Source organism: Hippoglossus stenolepis, chromosome 13 (genome assembly GCF_022539355.2).
Source record: "Hippoglossus stenolepis isolate QCI-W04-F060 chromosome 13, HSTE1.2, whole genome shotgun sequence".
Classification (NCBI taxonomy): Eukaryota; Metazoa; Chordata; class Actinopteri; order Pleuronectiformes; family Pleuronectidae; genus Hippoglossus; species Hippoglossus stenolepis.
Genome location: NC_061495.1, coordinates 18,064,325 through 18,079,002, shown reverse-complemented (window position 1 = coordinate 18,079,002; position 14,678 = coordinate 18,064,325). Strand labels below are relative to the sequence as shown.

General features: G+C 45.8%; 1 protein-coding gene across 2 annotated transcripts in view; it reads right to left on the bottom strand.

Moving 5' to 3' along the window:
- The window catches only part of klf12b (Kruppel-like factor 12b), a 38,988-nt gene extending 25,162 nt beyond the window's left edge, over nt 1-13,826 (bottom strand). Inside the window, exon 1 of one of the 2 annotated variants that reach the window (XM_035174508.2) lies at nt 13,665-13,826. In XM_035174508.2, the coding sequence (XP_035030399.1) occupies nt 13,665-13,761 (97 nt within the window). In that variant the 5' untranslated portion in view covers nt 13,762-13,826. The other variant, XM_035174509.2, reaches the window with a different exon arrangement.
- Between the last annotated feature and the right edge of the window lie 852 nt (nt 13,827-14,678).

Genomic DNA, 14,678 nt, shown 5'->3' with positions numbered 1-14,678 from the left:
GTCGACTGTCAATAGCTCCCAGGAAAAGATCACGCTGGCCAGTTGGAGCTCAGGGATCACAAGTGTAAAAGATTAAAAATGAGAACAAAGATTGAGTTTGAAATGAGGAGAATTTCGTTCAAGTTAATAAACCGATGTGTTTCCAGTCCTCTCCAGCACTAAATTTGGTGCGCTGGCTGCAAGCTCCGGCAACCAGCAGTGTGCTGTCCATCAGTGGTATGAGGCTCTGTGTGTGGGAGATGGAGAGCGGGAGGGGGTTAGAGGGAAACAGGGTAGATTAAGATCACCTTTCCATTTGCTGCACTCCGAAATGAAATGGCCATCCCAGGTGTGTGGGGGAGTTGGATGGAGAGGAGGGCAGTGGAGTGTTGAAGCATCTCATTTCTCCCTCCCTCCCTCCCTCCCACCCACCCATCCATCCACCCATCCACCCTCCCGTCCCCACCAAAATCCAGAGGAAGAAAAAATACTAAAAGGTAAAGGGAGCAGGTGAAGATTGAGGCCAGTTCTAGCAGCAAAATAAAAATATTTCAGTGTCTGCTGCTCTCTTCACTTTTCTGTTTATGCTTATTTGTGCGCCTGTTAATGCATTTCGAAGTACAAGCTCAAACTCCCACCTCATATCCGCATCTATGACCCACAGGTCCGCTATCTCCCATCTCGCTGATGGGCTATCAGCTCTGTGTGCTGACTGAGGCGATAGCAACTTGCTGGAGTGAGAGGATAAAGCTCAGCCGAATCAACCCTGAACAGACTATCTGGATCAATTAGAGGTGGGGGGCGAAATCCCCAAGAAACCTCTGACCGGTGGTTAGCACTGTCACAGCAAGAGGCGGTTCGGCTTTCTGTGAGGAGTCTGCATGTTCGCTTGTTTTCTCCAAAAGTCCAAAGACATGCAGATTGGGGTTAGTTTGACTGGAGAATATAAATTGACCATAGGTGTGAAAGTGAGAGTTGGTTGTTTGTTTGTCTCTATATGTTTTGCGATACACTGGCGACCTGTCCTGGATGTACCTCGCCTCTTGGCCTATGTCAGCTGGGATACACACTACAGCTCCCCCTGCAACCCTCAAAGGATAAGCGGTACAGATAATAGATGGAAGCTCTGACCTTCTGAGACCTCAATGACACCATCCCCTCCTAAACCCATGTGCAGATGTTTGCACGCTCGCCACATAAACCCCATAACATACAAAAGGAAACCATGTAAAAATTCTACAAGTCTACAGCCCACGGTCTACAAATCCCCGGGAATGGCTCAATTCATTTGCTGTCAGTTTGCTGATATTTGAATGAAGATGGATTTTCTTGAGGTAATTGTTTATTGTTGATTGCTAAACAGGAAGTAGTTCCATTGGACAAAAGCTCAAAGGTGTGTGTTGTTTGAGTGGGAGGTGTAAATCACCGTGAGTTCATGTTCTCTCAGCACATGAGAGTGTGAAGACAGATCCTGCTCGACGCCATCTCTGGGTGTTCACTCACACAGCAGTGAAACTCATTTTCCAAATCGAGGAGAAAGTTAAGCTTAAACAAACTCACAAGAGCAGTTTTAGTATCTGGCTGTGTGTACTCTCTTCTGTGCACATACTTGCACATGCACACACCCAGAGACCCACTGTAACAGACGGGCCCCGCCAATGCTTTGTTCCCATGTTGAGCGCCCAGAGCAACTGGGTGCATCTGTGTCACAGAGGCTGGACCTGCTGCCACGGTCTGCGACGGAGGAGATGGGGGTGGAAGGGGGGCAATGAATTATGGGAGACACATGAAGACGGCTTAAGGAAGGTGATAGTAAGAGAAGTGAGCGAGAGGGTGAGGGTGGGTGGGTGGGGGCTTGTGGTGGGAGCGGCCGAGGGGAGTTGAAGAGGTTGGGGGAGGCGGCGAAGGTGGGTTGAGCGGGGAGGAGGGGGGTGTTTAGTGGGGCAGAGGAGGAGGGGCTCTAGTCGGACAAGCGAGAGAGGGTAGAGAGGGGATATGGACCCGAGCCAAGGCCCGGTCGAGCGCAAAGCACACGGTGCAAGAATGCCAACAGACCCCCACCACCTCCCACCCGGTCCTCCGCCAAAGAGAAGAGAGAGAGGAAAAAGGGGAAAGCAGGAGAGGGGAGGAAAAACATCGAAATGTTGCAAATCTGAAGCAAATGATTAACTAGTAAACTAGAGCAAAATGCATGAGAAAGGACGGCGCTGTGGGGCGACGTGAGAGGAGCATTTCCTGTGTTGTACGCCATTGGCCTTTTTGCCACAGCTCACTTCCCCCTTGTGTGCCACTGGACACCCCTAGGTGACACATTGGCCTGATAACAAGCCGACATCTACGAGCTCCCCAGCACACTCCTCTGCTTCCTCTCTTTTGACTCGCTCGGTGCGGAAACTTTTAGAAAAAGGCAGAGCAAGCGGAGGAACGTTGAGAACTCGCTCACCAGACAGGTAACACAGACACCTTTGTAGACCCTGGGGGAAATAAACGTCTAATATATGTTTGTTAAAACACACAGATTTTGCAGTGTTGATTCAAAAAGAGCAACAATTGAATCACAGCTGATTTTGATCTCGGGCCTCAGTCTGCTTCACATTAGGCCGTCTCTGCTCATGACCTCATCTTGCTGGCCTCATTCTGGTCTTGAGAGTCATTCAAAAAGTTCCCCGCAGAGTTACTACTTTAAAGAGTAACTGCGCCCTGCCAAATAACAGCGCTCGATGTGGTCAAAGGTTCAACAGACTTGAACCTTCAACCGCAGAGCCCAGTGATGCCCTGGAAAGCAAAAACATAGACAGCAGGGATGCACCGATCCGATTCGAATATCAGATATCGGCCCATTATTGAGTTGTATAGGCGCAGATATAACAAATAACAATTTAGTCAATGTATAAAAGTTTTGAAAGCAATGTTTAAGTCAAGCCTGATGATGATATCTACACAAATAAAGAATGACCCCATGTTCCTTCCACACAGTGAAGCATAAAGCTTGTTTAATTAAACACTGGTATCAGAGAAGCATAGTCCGATACTCAAAGCATACTCAAGTGTGATGGAAGGGAAAAAGTAATACCACATAAGTTAGTCTTTCTAAAAGCTGCATATAGAAGCCATTTGGATTGTCTAAACAAAAGGTTATTGGGTTTTACTCATGTATCGCTGCTACACACTTTGGCTTTCGAAAAGAAAAACTATTTCAGAATATGTCGTGTAAGTCTTACATTTTCAGGGAGAGTGCTGCAATGCATTTCCTCCATTTGAAGTTACTCTTTAAGAGGAACAAGTGGCAACCATGGCTGACTAAATCCATCGCAATGTCTTTTCATCCTGAGTTAAGATTTAAAAAATGAAGGTGAAGTAACATTCCATGTAAAGCTGTGATGGCATCTTCGTCGTTACAGTGACTAATCATAACTGAACTTTGTGTATGAAATAGACGGAGTTCCCCTTTAACAACTTTCCCACTGCATACAGCACACGCCAGGTAAACAGAGTTGATGTTACGTGTCGATGTAAGAACGGTGGAGATGTGAGTTTTCCCTGAGACCTCACTCCTGGATGTACTGAGATGGACATAGTCTTTTTTTTTCTAGTCATTCCTGGCACTCTGTGAATGGTCTCAGAATTTCCATTTCATAAGATGTATTTTCCTTGGCAGCAGCAGCAAGCAAAGTCTTTTGGATGCTTCTGGGACATTTTTGAACGGGGCTCAAGAGAGCAGAGTGCTGCTACTACCTCTCCAGCCACAGAAGCACAGACTTCTCTAACCCGGTGGCATCAACCCCGTCCTATGTGCACTACCCTTTGAAAAAGAGGAGAGAATAAAGTTCCCTCTAGGGTTAAAACCCCCTTAGAGATGCACTCAACTGATGCACTTTACCTTAAAACTCCCTGTGTTTCCCTCGGGGAATAAATCAGCTCCACAGAGGGACAACACAGCTCACTTCATGAACACAGCTATTATTAGACCGAATACAATCCTCATGTGTTGGATTTTTTTTCCTCTCTGGGACATACAGCCAAATTTGGGAAGCTTATCAAGCCCCATCAATTTGAAATGGGGGTCAACTCCTAAAAAATGTCTGGAAAATTGGGTCTGAAGCCCACACATGAAGAGCGCAGCATGTAATTATCTGGGTCAGACGTGGTCACAAAAAGAAAATGTACGGTGGTGAAGGGTGGCACTTGGGTAGAGCATCTAGAGGGCAGTCACATGACGTAGAACTTCTGCTGAGGAAAGGAATCTCGAATCTCAGTCTTTCAAATACACCAAAAATGACTGGGTATACGCAGGTTTTTAAACACAGGTAAACCCGCTCAAAAAGACAGATTTACTCTTCTCCCATTGTCAGTAGAGGAGTTTGTTTTTCAGTTTTTTCCCCCTGGTGAGTCATGTTCGACGGCACAAACGCACCGGAAACTGAGAACCTCTCTCACCTCGGTGACTTGCCAGAGTGGTATCTTGCACGATTTGAAGAAAAAGAAAATTACCCTTGCACCTTGTTACCACGATTTCGAAAACACAAACATGGTTATTTACCCGCCAACGCCTGAAAGTTCAATTTGTGTCATAACGTCGCATTGCCAATAAAAAGCTGCATCATAGTAATTTGACCCTAGAGTGAATGCCGATTGTATCCATTCCCATTGCATAAGAAAGCCAGATGTTATTGGATGTTAGTGGATTTTTAAACCAGTGGAAAACGGTTTCTTTCTTTGTTCATCCTGAGATATTTGTATTCCTCCAGTTTCACATCCATCATGTGCGAGAAACATTCTCGGCGTGATCACTGGCTTTGTCTGATTCTGTTCGGCCTTCACCTGTTGTTTTATCCGATGCGACGTTACACAAGTGACTGGGCTCCCTGTTGCCCTCAGTCATGCAGCCAGCAAATCAAAAACAACATCGGCTGATTCTCCTTGACGTCATGAAACTCGGAAGCAATAAACACATTATCAAGGATCATTTGATTTAAAGAACCTGTCGGCAGCAACTGAAATATGGCCATTATGCTCACATACCGACTTGTGACTTAATGAATAAGCCTTGCATGACCAACCTTTAAGCTGCTGGTGAGGAAGGATGTTATCGACAAAATGGTTGTCAGAAAACGCCAAGCACAGGGAAAGCTGAGCATTTGTAAAAACCAAAGACGCGGAGGAGAATAGGCCGAGACAGCCCCGAAGATGGACACCAAAAGCCATTTGCACGGGTTGAATGGAGATTGCAAAGGGGTTTATTGATCTGATTGATCTGTGCTTCAGAATGAAAATCAAGCTCCATTGTTGTGAAGCCAAGCTTTGTTTGTGACCCACTGCAGAAAAACAGATCCATAGTGTGACTCTTTCCATAAAGTTTGAATTTTATATGTGGTATTCTAAACACAACTATTTTTTTAAACTAGTGTACGATACATGTGTAATGCAGAGTGTAAGCTTAAAAGAGGCGAGAAGATTACCTGAGCCTGGGTTCCTGGGGTTTGGTTCAGAATGTGTGAATAGGCTCAGCAGCAATGTGTTGTGCCATTTTTTGTTTTCACTCCAGCGCTCTCCTCATTATGTAAGTTCCTGTACACCTCTAATGCAAAACCTTTCCTTCATATACAGCGTACAGTCTGATATCAACTCTCTTTATGGCAGTAGCAACAAAGGAAGAGTCAGATATGTAGATGGATAGAGGAGGAATAATTTCTCATGTGTGCATCTATGTGAAAGTGAGATAGCAGTGTGTGTTCTTGAGCCAGTGAGCTCAGCACCTGGGAGGAAACCAGCTCCATTTGAAGAGTTTACCCATGTAAATACACAGAGAACACACACATACACACACACACATATAAACAACACACGCTCACGCACAAGCGAGGCCCACGGAAGTTCCCTTATTCTGGTGGATTGCCCTTGGGTCTTTGCTATTTCTGCCAGGGGCAGGGGGATCCTGTGTCAGTAATCCTGTCGGGATGAAGGGGATGAGGTCGCCGGATGCAGCTCAAGTCCACAGCCTTCGCCACACACAGATACACAAACACACACAATCGTAGGTACAGTTTGCTGAGTGGGTAATACTGTACTTTTCACACAAGAAAAAAAATGTAGTATTTAACAGAAGTTGATCCCACTAAATGAATAAAACTCTGTCATACTCCAACACATGGTTTTATCTAATGCATCTCAAACCACTGACAATACTTTGATCGGATACTGTATGTCTGTAGTGTCTCTTTGTATTCTTAGTAACACCTATAAACAATTCTAAAAATAAAACAAAGTTTTCAATAGGTCAAAGAGAAAATCCTGTGAATATTTTTGTTTGATGAGACTTTTTGTCTTTGTGTAAGATCTGCATCTCAACTAATACCGCCTCCGTCCCCTTTTAAGGTCTTGTGAAACTGTGGGAAATGAAGAAGCTATTTATTCTGAGAGGAAACACTCAAAGCGAAAAAAGGAGTCGGTCGCTGTCTGGTTTGTCTGCGTCTGTGTGTCAAACGCACTTCTCATGAAGATGACTTCCTGAGCCACAGCCCTGTTCAGACAATCTGACTACCACACTTACTCACAGATCTTGTGACCTTTACCTGCACCTATGATGAACCAAGTTTATCCTACATTCAGACACACAGACACACACAAAACCCCCTCGATTTCACAGCATGTGCCCATGAAAGAAGAATAAAGACGCCCATTCAACACAAACAGCCTCCCACACACACCTACAGTATGCTCGCACACACAAACACGCATGCACATCAAACACGCACAATGACACACATGCACTCCTCCACAGTGCTCCAGCGAGAGGTGCACCAAGAGTCTGACATCCTCTTGCATCATGTGCCTCAAATGCAGCAGAGAAACAGCAAAACAAGCTGTGACCGTGACGGCTCTAAAGTGAGGTGGCATTACTCAAGCGAGCTTCGACTCACAAGTCTTAGCAATTTGTGACACCATTCTGGGCAGTTTATATCCATTTGAAGATCATTTCATGTAATCATGAGAAGGACTAAGTTAGATATTCCAGTGTGAGCGCTGGACTGAGTTAAGAAACCACAAATAGACTCCTCAAAAAACAGCTCCCAAACAGCCAATACACTGCGAGGTCTTCTTGTTTCAACATAATCGGGTGACCTCTCTGGAACACCCTTCACGCACACACACACGCACTCACCTCGGTAAATGCAGTGGGGTCAGCGGCTGTGCATCTAAAATAGCCTCTGACACAAAACTCACTTGTACCAAAAGGAGGAGGTGGGGGGCAGAGCGAAATAACACGCAGTAATTGGCACAGCGTTTCAGGAGGACGCTGCAATATTCTTTTCATGTTTATGGCGAGGTTTTCACACGGTGGGTCTATACTGTCTGTGTGCACGAGAGAGAGAGGGGGAGACGGAGAGAAAGGGTTAGCTCCAGTGGATCAATAAAAGATGCACTAAGTGACTCTCTTCTCGTCTCTTATTTACTCTCGGTGCAGAGGTCCCACGCTGAGGTGACCACACTGCAGTACTTGATAATTATCTCAAACTGTCCGAGGTGCATCGCGGGCTTCAGAATTCGCAGTAAATAAATTGCTGGAAAAACCACAGAGCATTTTTTTTCTCCACTGAATGCTTGTACGCAATCCACTATAAAACAGAGAGATATAGAATATTACAGAAAGCGTGTTTAGAATAAAAACCCGTGAGAGTGCACGTGAAGTTGTGAATCACAGCACTCAGTCATGTAAAGGTTACGGCTGCTCTCTGCTTAGAGATACTGAAGGTTGCTCTCATCCGCTGCCCTAACATTGAGGTGGGATGCATCAGATTAGCATCCTCACAATAACCTGCATCCTTCCCACCACCACCACTATCACCGCCAACCACCCACATACTCTATCTCTCTCGCCCTCTCTTCCTCCCCTCCCCAAGGGATGACAGTCCACTCCTGCTGCCCTAATGGGGGATTCTTTGAGTGGGCTACTGTCTTTTATCCCCCCAGGCTCTTATATGTGTATTTAAAAATGTGTGTGTGCATTTGTTCTAACATGTATGTCTGAATGTGTCGTGCATGTGTGCGTGAGTGCATGTGCGATCTCTCCCTCCCCCAACATATGTACCGTGTACATACACGCTACTCACAATGGCTCGTCTACTGTATTGAATGGGCACATGTGTGCACTCACTTGCACTCTCAAAGAACGACCTACATGTTTCACAATAATCGTACAATGCAGGCATGCGGAGACACCAATACAATGACTCATCTACTACATATCATCTCTAACACTTAAACACACTTTTTTTTTTCCCAATTCTCTCCTGCTGCCCTTTTTCTCACCCGCTGTCTCTGGTGATACAAACAGACGCATGCATACGGGCATGTACACAAACACACGAGGTTAAATGCATTGGCCTTAGTGTTTAATAGTCTTGATGCAGCATCACTAAGAGCCTACCCTATCTAACCTCACTTTGTGCTGACACAACCAAATCCACCCCAACACGCGGCATAAGGAAACAGACAATATCGACCAACCGAAACATTCCTACACTTATTACATCAAATGTGCGGGCAGTTATTCTCGCTCACTGAGTTTTTTCGCCTTGGTTTGACCCATTCCAGCTCTCCAACACCACTCAGTAAAAGCCAGCAGCTGTGTTTACCTCCATTACTCATCTACTCGTGCCTTCTCCTCGATTATTTTTCCTCTCCTTTCCAACTGATGCGATGCCATGTTGATACCTGGTCGAAGCAGCTAATCGAGCGGCGTCATGGCGCATAGCATGAGCTAACATTTCGGTCATCGCTGGAGCCAAAGTGCCCATGGAATGCCACAGTCACCCCCAAATGGTTTCCACATGTTGTTTGCATAGTTTCCTCTCCTAACAGTTGACCTACAGTACAACTGGAAACAAAGTTCACAGTAATCCGTGTAGCATCCGTGTGCAGGTCTGCTGAAGTCATCTGCACCGAGGCAAGAGAGCTGTAGTTTCAGTAAAGGGAAACTCTTCCTGTAATATCACCTCAAAATGGTCCAAAACAATCTGAAAATGATGACTACGAACAACTCCCCCATCCTCTTATCTTGGCTTCCTTCCTTCTCTTCCTCCTTCTATTGACCAACCACAGTTGGCTAAAGCAAAGCAGACGCTTGCTTGAAGGAGGAAACATCACCAGAGATTGACATACATTTCCATCTGAGCCATGGAAACACCAAGCCATCTTAAATCAGAGTCTGGGGTCAAGCGCTGCTATATGAGTCATTTCCAGTAAGCGCTGAGTGTTCAGCTCTAGAGATGGTGTCATCAAGAACAAAACTTGGATCTGGGCACTGGTCAGAAAACATTGCCTTAAATACACATCCACTTACATCTGTTTGTTGTTTGATGACACATTTTTATGAAAAGATAAGATGAGTTGTCCTTTGGCTTTTTTAGAAGTATTCAACCGAGGAATGCAACTAAAATCAAAATACTTACGGTGATGTTTGACAAGCTGTAATCGCCAATGTTAGATTGTAGTTCTTTCTGTTTGCGTTCACTGTTTAGACCACGTTTGCACAATACTTTCCGTTCTCTCTCTCTCTCACTCTCTCTCTCTCTCTCTCGCTCTCTCTCGTACTTAGTCACAAAACCCACATGCTCCAGGACTCTGTGTACACCCTTAACTCGATTTTGGTAAACAAACGTGGGCTGGACACCGGGGGTCAAAGGTTGGCCCCACAGGAGAAAACGCACACAGGGGAGGGAGAACATTTTGTCATCTCCTGACATGATGAAACCACAGCACACAGAGTTAGACTCACAGCTATCACCTACAAATATTGGTCTTATTTCACACACAGGAAGCTCAACATGACAACCAGCCGCATGTCTTCTGGTGCAGCGTGAAACAGCAGCAAAGTAGCTCCAGATGTTTTGGATGCTTAACCCTCTCGATCCTTGACCTTTTTGTCACATTGCTTTCATTAGCTTTGTATCCAGGTACATCCATTAATATGCAAAGCCGTCTGTCTGGCTGCTGCCTGTTACACAAATTGTGTAAATATGATCTTGACACACGGGAACCTGAGGGTAGGTAACTCTCGCTCTATGGCTGAACGTCCAGGTTTGACAGCTCTCTGGAAATGTGATGAAACCTTAATAACCAGGGGCCACAGAATATCCCGCGGTGCACCTTAAGCTTTCCCTACCTCTTTAATTTTCCTCAGCTCACATTCAGGGTCCCCCCCAGTGAATCCAGCCGTACCGTGGACTGCAGTCTATCTGCAATCAATGACGATACACTCCACAACACCCACATGGATCAATGATACAGCAGTCTGTCAATATGCCAGCAGTTAACCCAGCTGATTAGGGGGTAATACTGGGAATTTCACGTCTCCCTGAATAAGACAGTGAGCCTACATGTAGTTGGAGTGCACATACAAGACGCACGGCACTTCTTCCTGAAAGACACAATCTGTCAGCACACACCCAAATTGTGAGTTGTGATCTGTGGCAGACAGATGATGCTTTAAGTGAGGGGGCGATCCTTCCGAGCAATTAAATGTGCCGGGCAGAGCTGTGTTGATGGACAGTTAGAGTCTATCCGTTGGTGACTGGCTTTTTAATTGAGTCCCCCCCCCCCACCTGCATTGATCTCTATCATAAGCCATTGGACCATGTCTTGAGGTGGGGGTTGAGTCGTGGCAGCAGCAGTTTGATGCAGTTGTGTGGTGGGAAACAACTCGGGTGAGCCGCATCATATTGTTCACGATCAAACCAGTATGGTTTTAATTGTGATAAATCTTAACATATGTGATTCAACGTGACGTACAGTGGAAGACAGTGAAAATAAATTACCGATGTAAGTGTTTATTTAGCTAAAGATGCCAAACCAAACATTTGAAAACAATCATTAAAAACCTGCCTGGAAAAACAGCAACAAATCACTTTGCTGACTGAAATCATTTCGTTGAGTCCCGTTCAACGATTCACAGCAACTGACAGAGTAATTTCACTTTTTGACCTCAGCCAAGGATGGTATGTTTTCACCACAGTCTGCTTGCTTGGTTGGTTGGTTGGTTGGTGGGTTGGTGGGTTGGTGGGTTGGTTGGTTGATTAGCAAGATTATGGAAAAACTACTACAGATTTCCACTAAACTTGGTGAATGGGACATGGGCCAAGAAAGAACCCTTTAAATTTTGGCCCAGATCAAGGAAATTTGTTTTCACTTTTTTTTTACATTGCGAGATCGGACATTTTTTAACCAATTTCCCAGCGAATAATGCAAGGATGCCGATAAAAACAAAACCAAGCATGTTTGGGGGACTGATATCTATGAGTGTGTAGTTTCTATATGACCCTAACCCTAAATGCACTTCCTTTTGTACATCACATATCACCATTCATACTGTTGTGATATGCAGTGCTACATCTGACTGTCTGTATGTTCAGTCTGTTGCTGCTTCAAGCTGTTTCGTTCCCTGTCATGTTACACATGTTTGTACAGTTAATAGTACAGCAGACACTTTCTTTTGCACGAGTCTTCACACCACAATTGTTTCTGCGAGTTTCGCTGTCTGTATCACAGCTCCGCTGTCAATGGTGTCATCAGTCACTATGATGATTCACTATATAGTCGGTTTGGTTCAGAGATTCAACATTGGAGATTTGATCTGATTTTCTACAGCGTTTTATCATATTGTTATGTCATCGCAAAAATACCCTTCAGGATTCTGATATTATCTTCAAGTGTTATCACCCTCCCCTCATAGCAGCCTTCACCCATTTGTTCACCAGCGCCAGGATATATTTATATTTCCTGTTTCAGAGCTTGGATATGATTCTTCTTCACTGTAGAGTCTCCACTACGTGTGTGGTAATATCAGCCTGCTTATTCATGCACAGTGAGAAGGCCCTTTTGTAAATGGATTTAAGTGAGAGTTTAAATGGGCACTAATCTCACTCGCTGAACATCCCTGAGCTGCAGGGGGTCTCATCCACGGCACACACACACACACACACACACACACACACACACACACACACACACACACACACACACACACACACACACACACACACACACACACACACACACACACACACACAAGCCCACCCCCTTCTTTTTCTTCCTCTTTATTAATTTTTTTGTTGTTGTTGTGCATGGCACCCCCACTTAAACGCACACACACAAACACACACCCTATGGCTGTTAGACAGTTAAAGCCAAACCAGGGCCTCTCCATAGCACGGGGGTAAAGTCACAGAGGTCAGTGCTCAGTTTCCACATCAAACCCAGGAGCAGGGGCCAGAGTCTCATCGCCCCCCCTCCCACCTTCCTCGCTCCCTCGCTCCCTCCCTCCTGCCCTCTTGCTCCCTCCCCTCCTCTTGCCACCACTCACCCTCCTCCCCCTCCTGCTGGATGTACAAATGCCTTTGCTGTCAGCTCTGCCCTGGTCCCCTGTAATTGAAAATAACAGCCAAGGGCCAGCCCCCGGCCACTCTCCCCAGCCTGGTGGCTCCCTGCCTCTCTGACAGCCACCCATCAATACCAATGACTATTACCCTGGAAGTGAGAGCGCTGCCGATGACATCCAAGACACCACCCCTGCAACACTCCCCCACACACACACACACACACACACACACACACACACACACACACACACACTCACACACACACCCCCAGTGTCCTTCCTCCGCTACCCGAGCCTCCTAATGTTTAACCCGTTGCTAACAGCCTCCTCTCTCTATCTCTAAGCTGCTACAGTAGGCTATCATGGGCAAACAAGCCTGTCCCTCTCTCTCTCGCACACACACACACACACACACACACACATTCATACATACACACACACACACACACAACAATGCTTTGCACAAATACACACCCACACACATGCACAAACAAAACTCTCCTATGACAAGTCACAAAAGTCTGACAAGCAGCAAACTTTTTTCCTCGCAGTGAGCGTGCTCACAGGGGGAGTTTGGTGTGTGCTGCTGCTGCTGTCACACTTCAAACTCTCACATTCACCACACTCAGTCAATAATCACTCCACAACTGTGCGGAGCTCTGAAGTTGCTCTGGAGGTAAACGATTTCACAACCGGTGCCGGCCACTGCAGAGTCAGGATGCTGCTGCTGCTGCTGCCCATGCCCACGGCCACCGATCACTTCTCTTTCCTCATCTCTTGTAATGACAGCTTCTGATTCTTCTTTCTCATGGTGGGGGGGGGGGTAAAGTGTTACATGCCCAGTGCGCACCATGCAGGGCTCTCTGGTTTGACAGCCACCAGACACAATGCCATAGGTGATCGGAGTTGTCATCTGCCCTGACAGAGCAATGACAGCTGAACAAGACGCACTGAACACAAGCACAAAGCCGAGCAACGTGACAAATAAAGCACGGAGCAGCGGCAGCAGAGGAACAGGACGAGAAAATGCACAGACCTTGTCAGGAGCTGCAGAGCCGTGGAGACCAGGACACTGTTTTCCTCTCCTCTCCTCTTCGCTCCTCTCACTCTGCGCGTATGTCCGTGTGTACTGTACGCGTGTGTGTGTGCATGTGTGTGTGCGTGTGTGTGTGCGTGTGTGTGTGCATGTGTGTGTGTGTGTGTGTGTGATCAGCTCCCTCCCCTTCTGCCTCTCAGCTGCTCAGCTTAGGCAGTTCTCAGGAAATGAATGGGAGCGCACAGAGAACTGTTGTACTTGCAAATGACTTACCCCGAGTCACATGATCCGCTAAATGTAGGGTGGGCCGGTGGGTGGAGGCTTCATAAGCAAAAAGGGGAAGACAATATACTCTAAGCTTTAACAGCATGCATCGAATTACACGGGGCCCCTCCAGGGAGGTTTCCGACGCGTCCGCGCTCCAGACCCGGGCACACCGGACTCCGTGGCTCGGCCCCTCCCGGAGCGCAGCGCCGAGCACCGGGGCACCTCCCCGTTTAAAGGGGCCGGCGGAGAAGTGAGGGCGCAGGAATCATTGTGTTCATTCAGACCCAGGATGCGTTTCTTTAGTCTTGTCACATTTACAGAGGATTAATAATATGATATGTCTTCATTTCTTTCTTAACTCATTTTGACGTTTTATTGTGTTTGACTGTGTCTGTGCTAATGTATGCCTAAATTTCCCTCTATCTATCTATCTATCTATCTATCTATCTATCTATCTATCTATCTATCTATCTATCTATCTATCTATCTATCCAATTCTTCAGGGTTTTTAACGGACCTTCACAATTAAAGAGAATAAAGTTATAAAGAGAGAGTGGGTGGTTACTTTAAATATGTTTGAATAGTTGAAATATTCTGATCAAAACTTTTAATAAAGTGTAAATTATTTGTCATCAATAGAAGCTTGGATCAGAAAATTAAAGGTGCAGTGTGTAAGATTTAGGTGAAAGGGATCTATTGGCAGAAAAAAATAATCCTAGTGATGTTTTCACAAGTGTGTTTCATCTAAATTATATGAATTGTTGTTTTCTTTACCCTAGAATGAGCCCTTTATATTTAAATACTTTATATTTACATCAGGAGCGGGTCCTCTCTACGGAGGCCGCCATGTTTTTTACAGTAGCCCAGACTGGACAAACTAAACACTTTTTGAGTTTTTATGATAACTGAAGGCTACCACAGGTTCTCTCTCATGTTTGGAAAGGGAGGGTGAGGTGAGGGGTATTCAGCTGCAAAATGCAACTTCACCAATAGATGTCCTTAAATTAGACACACTGAACC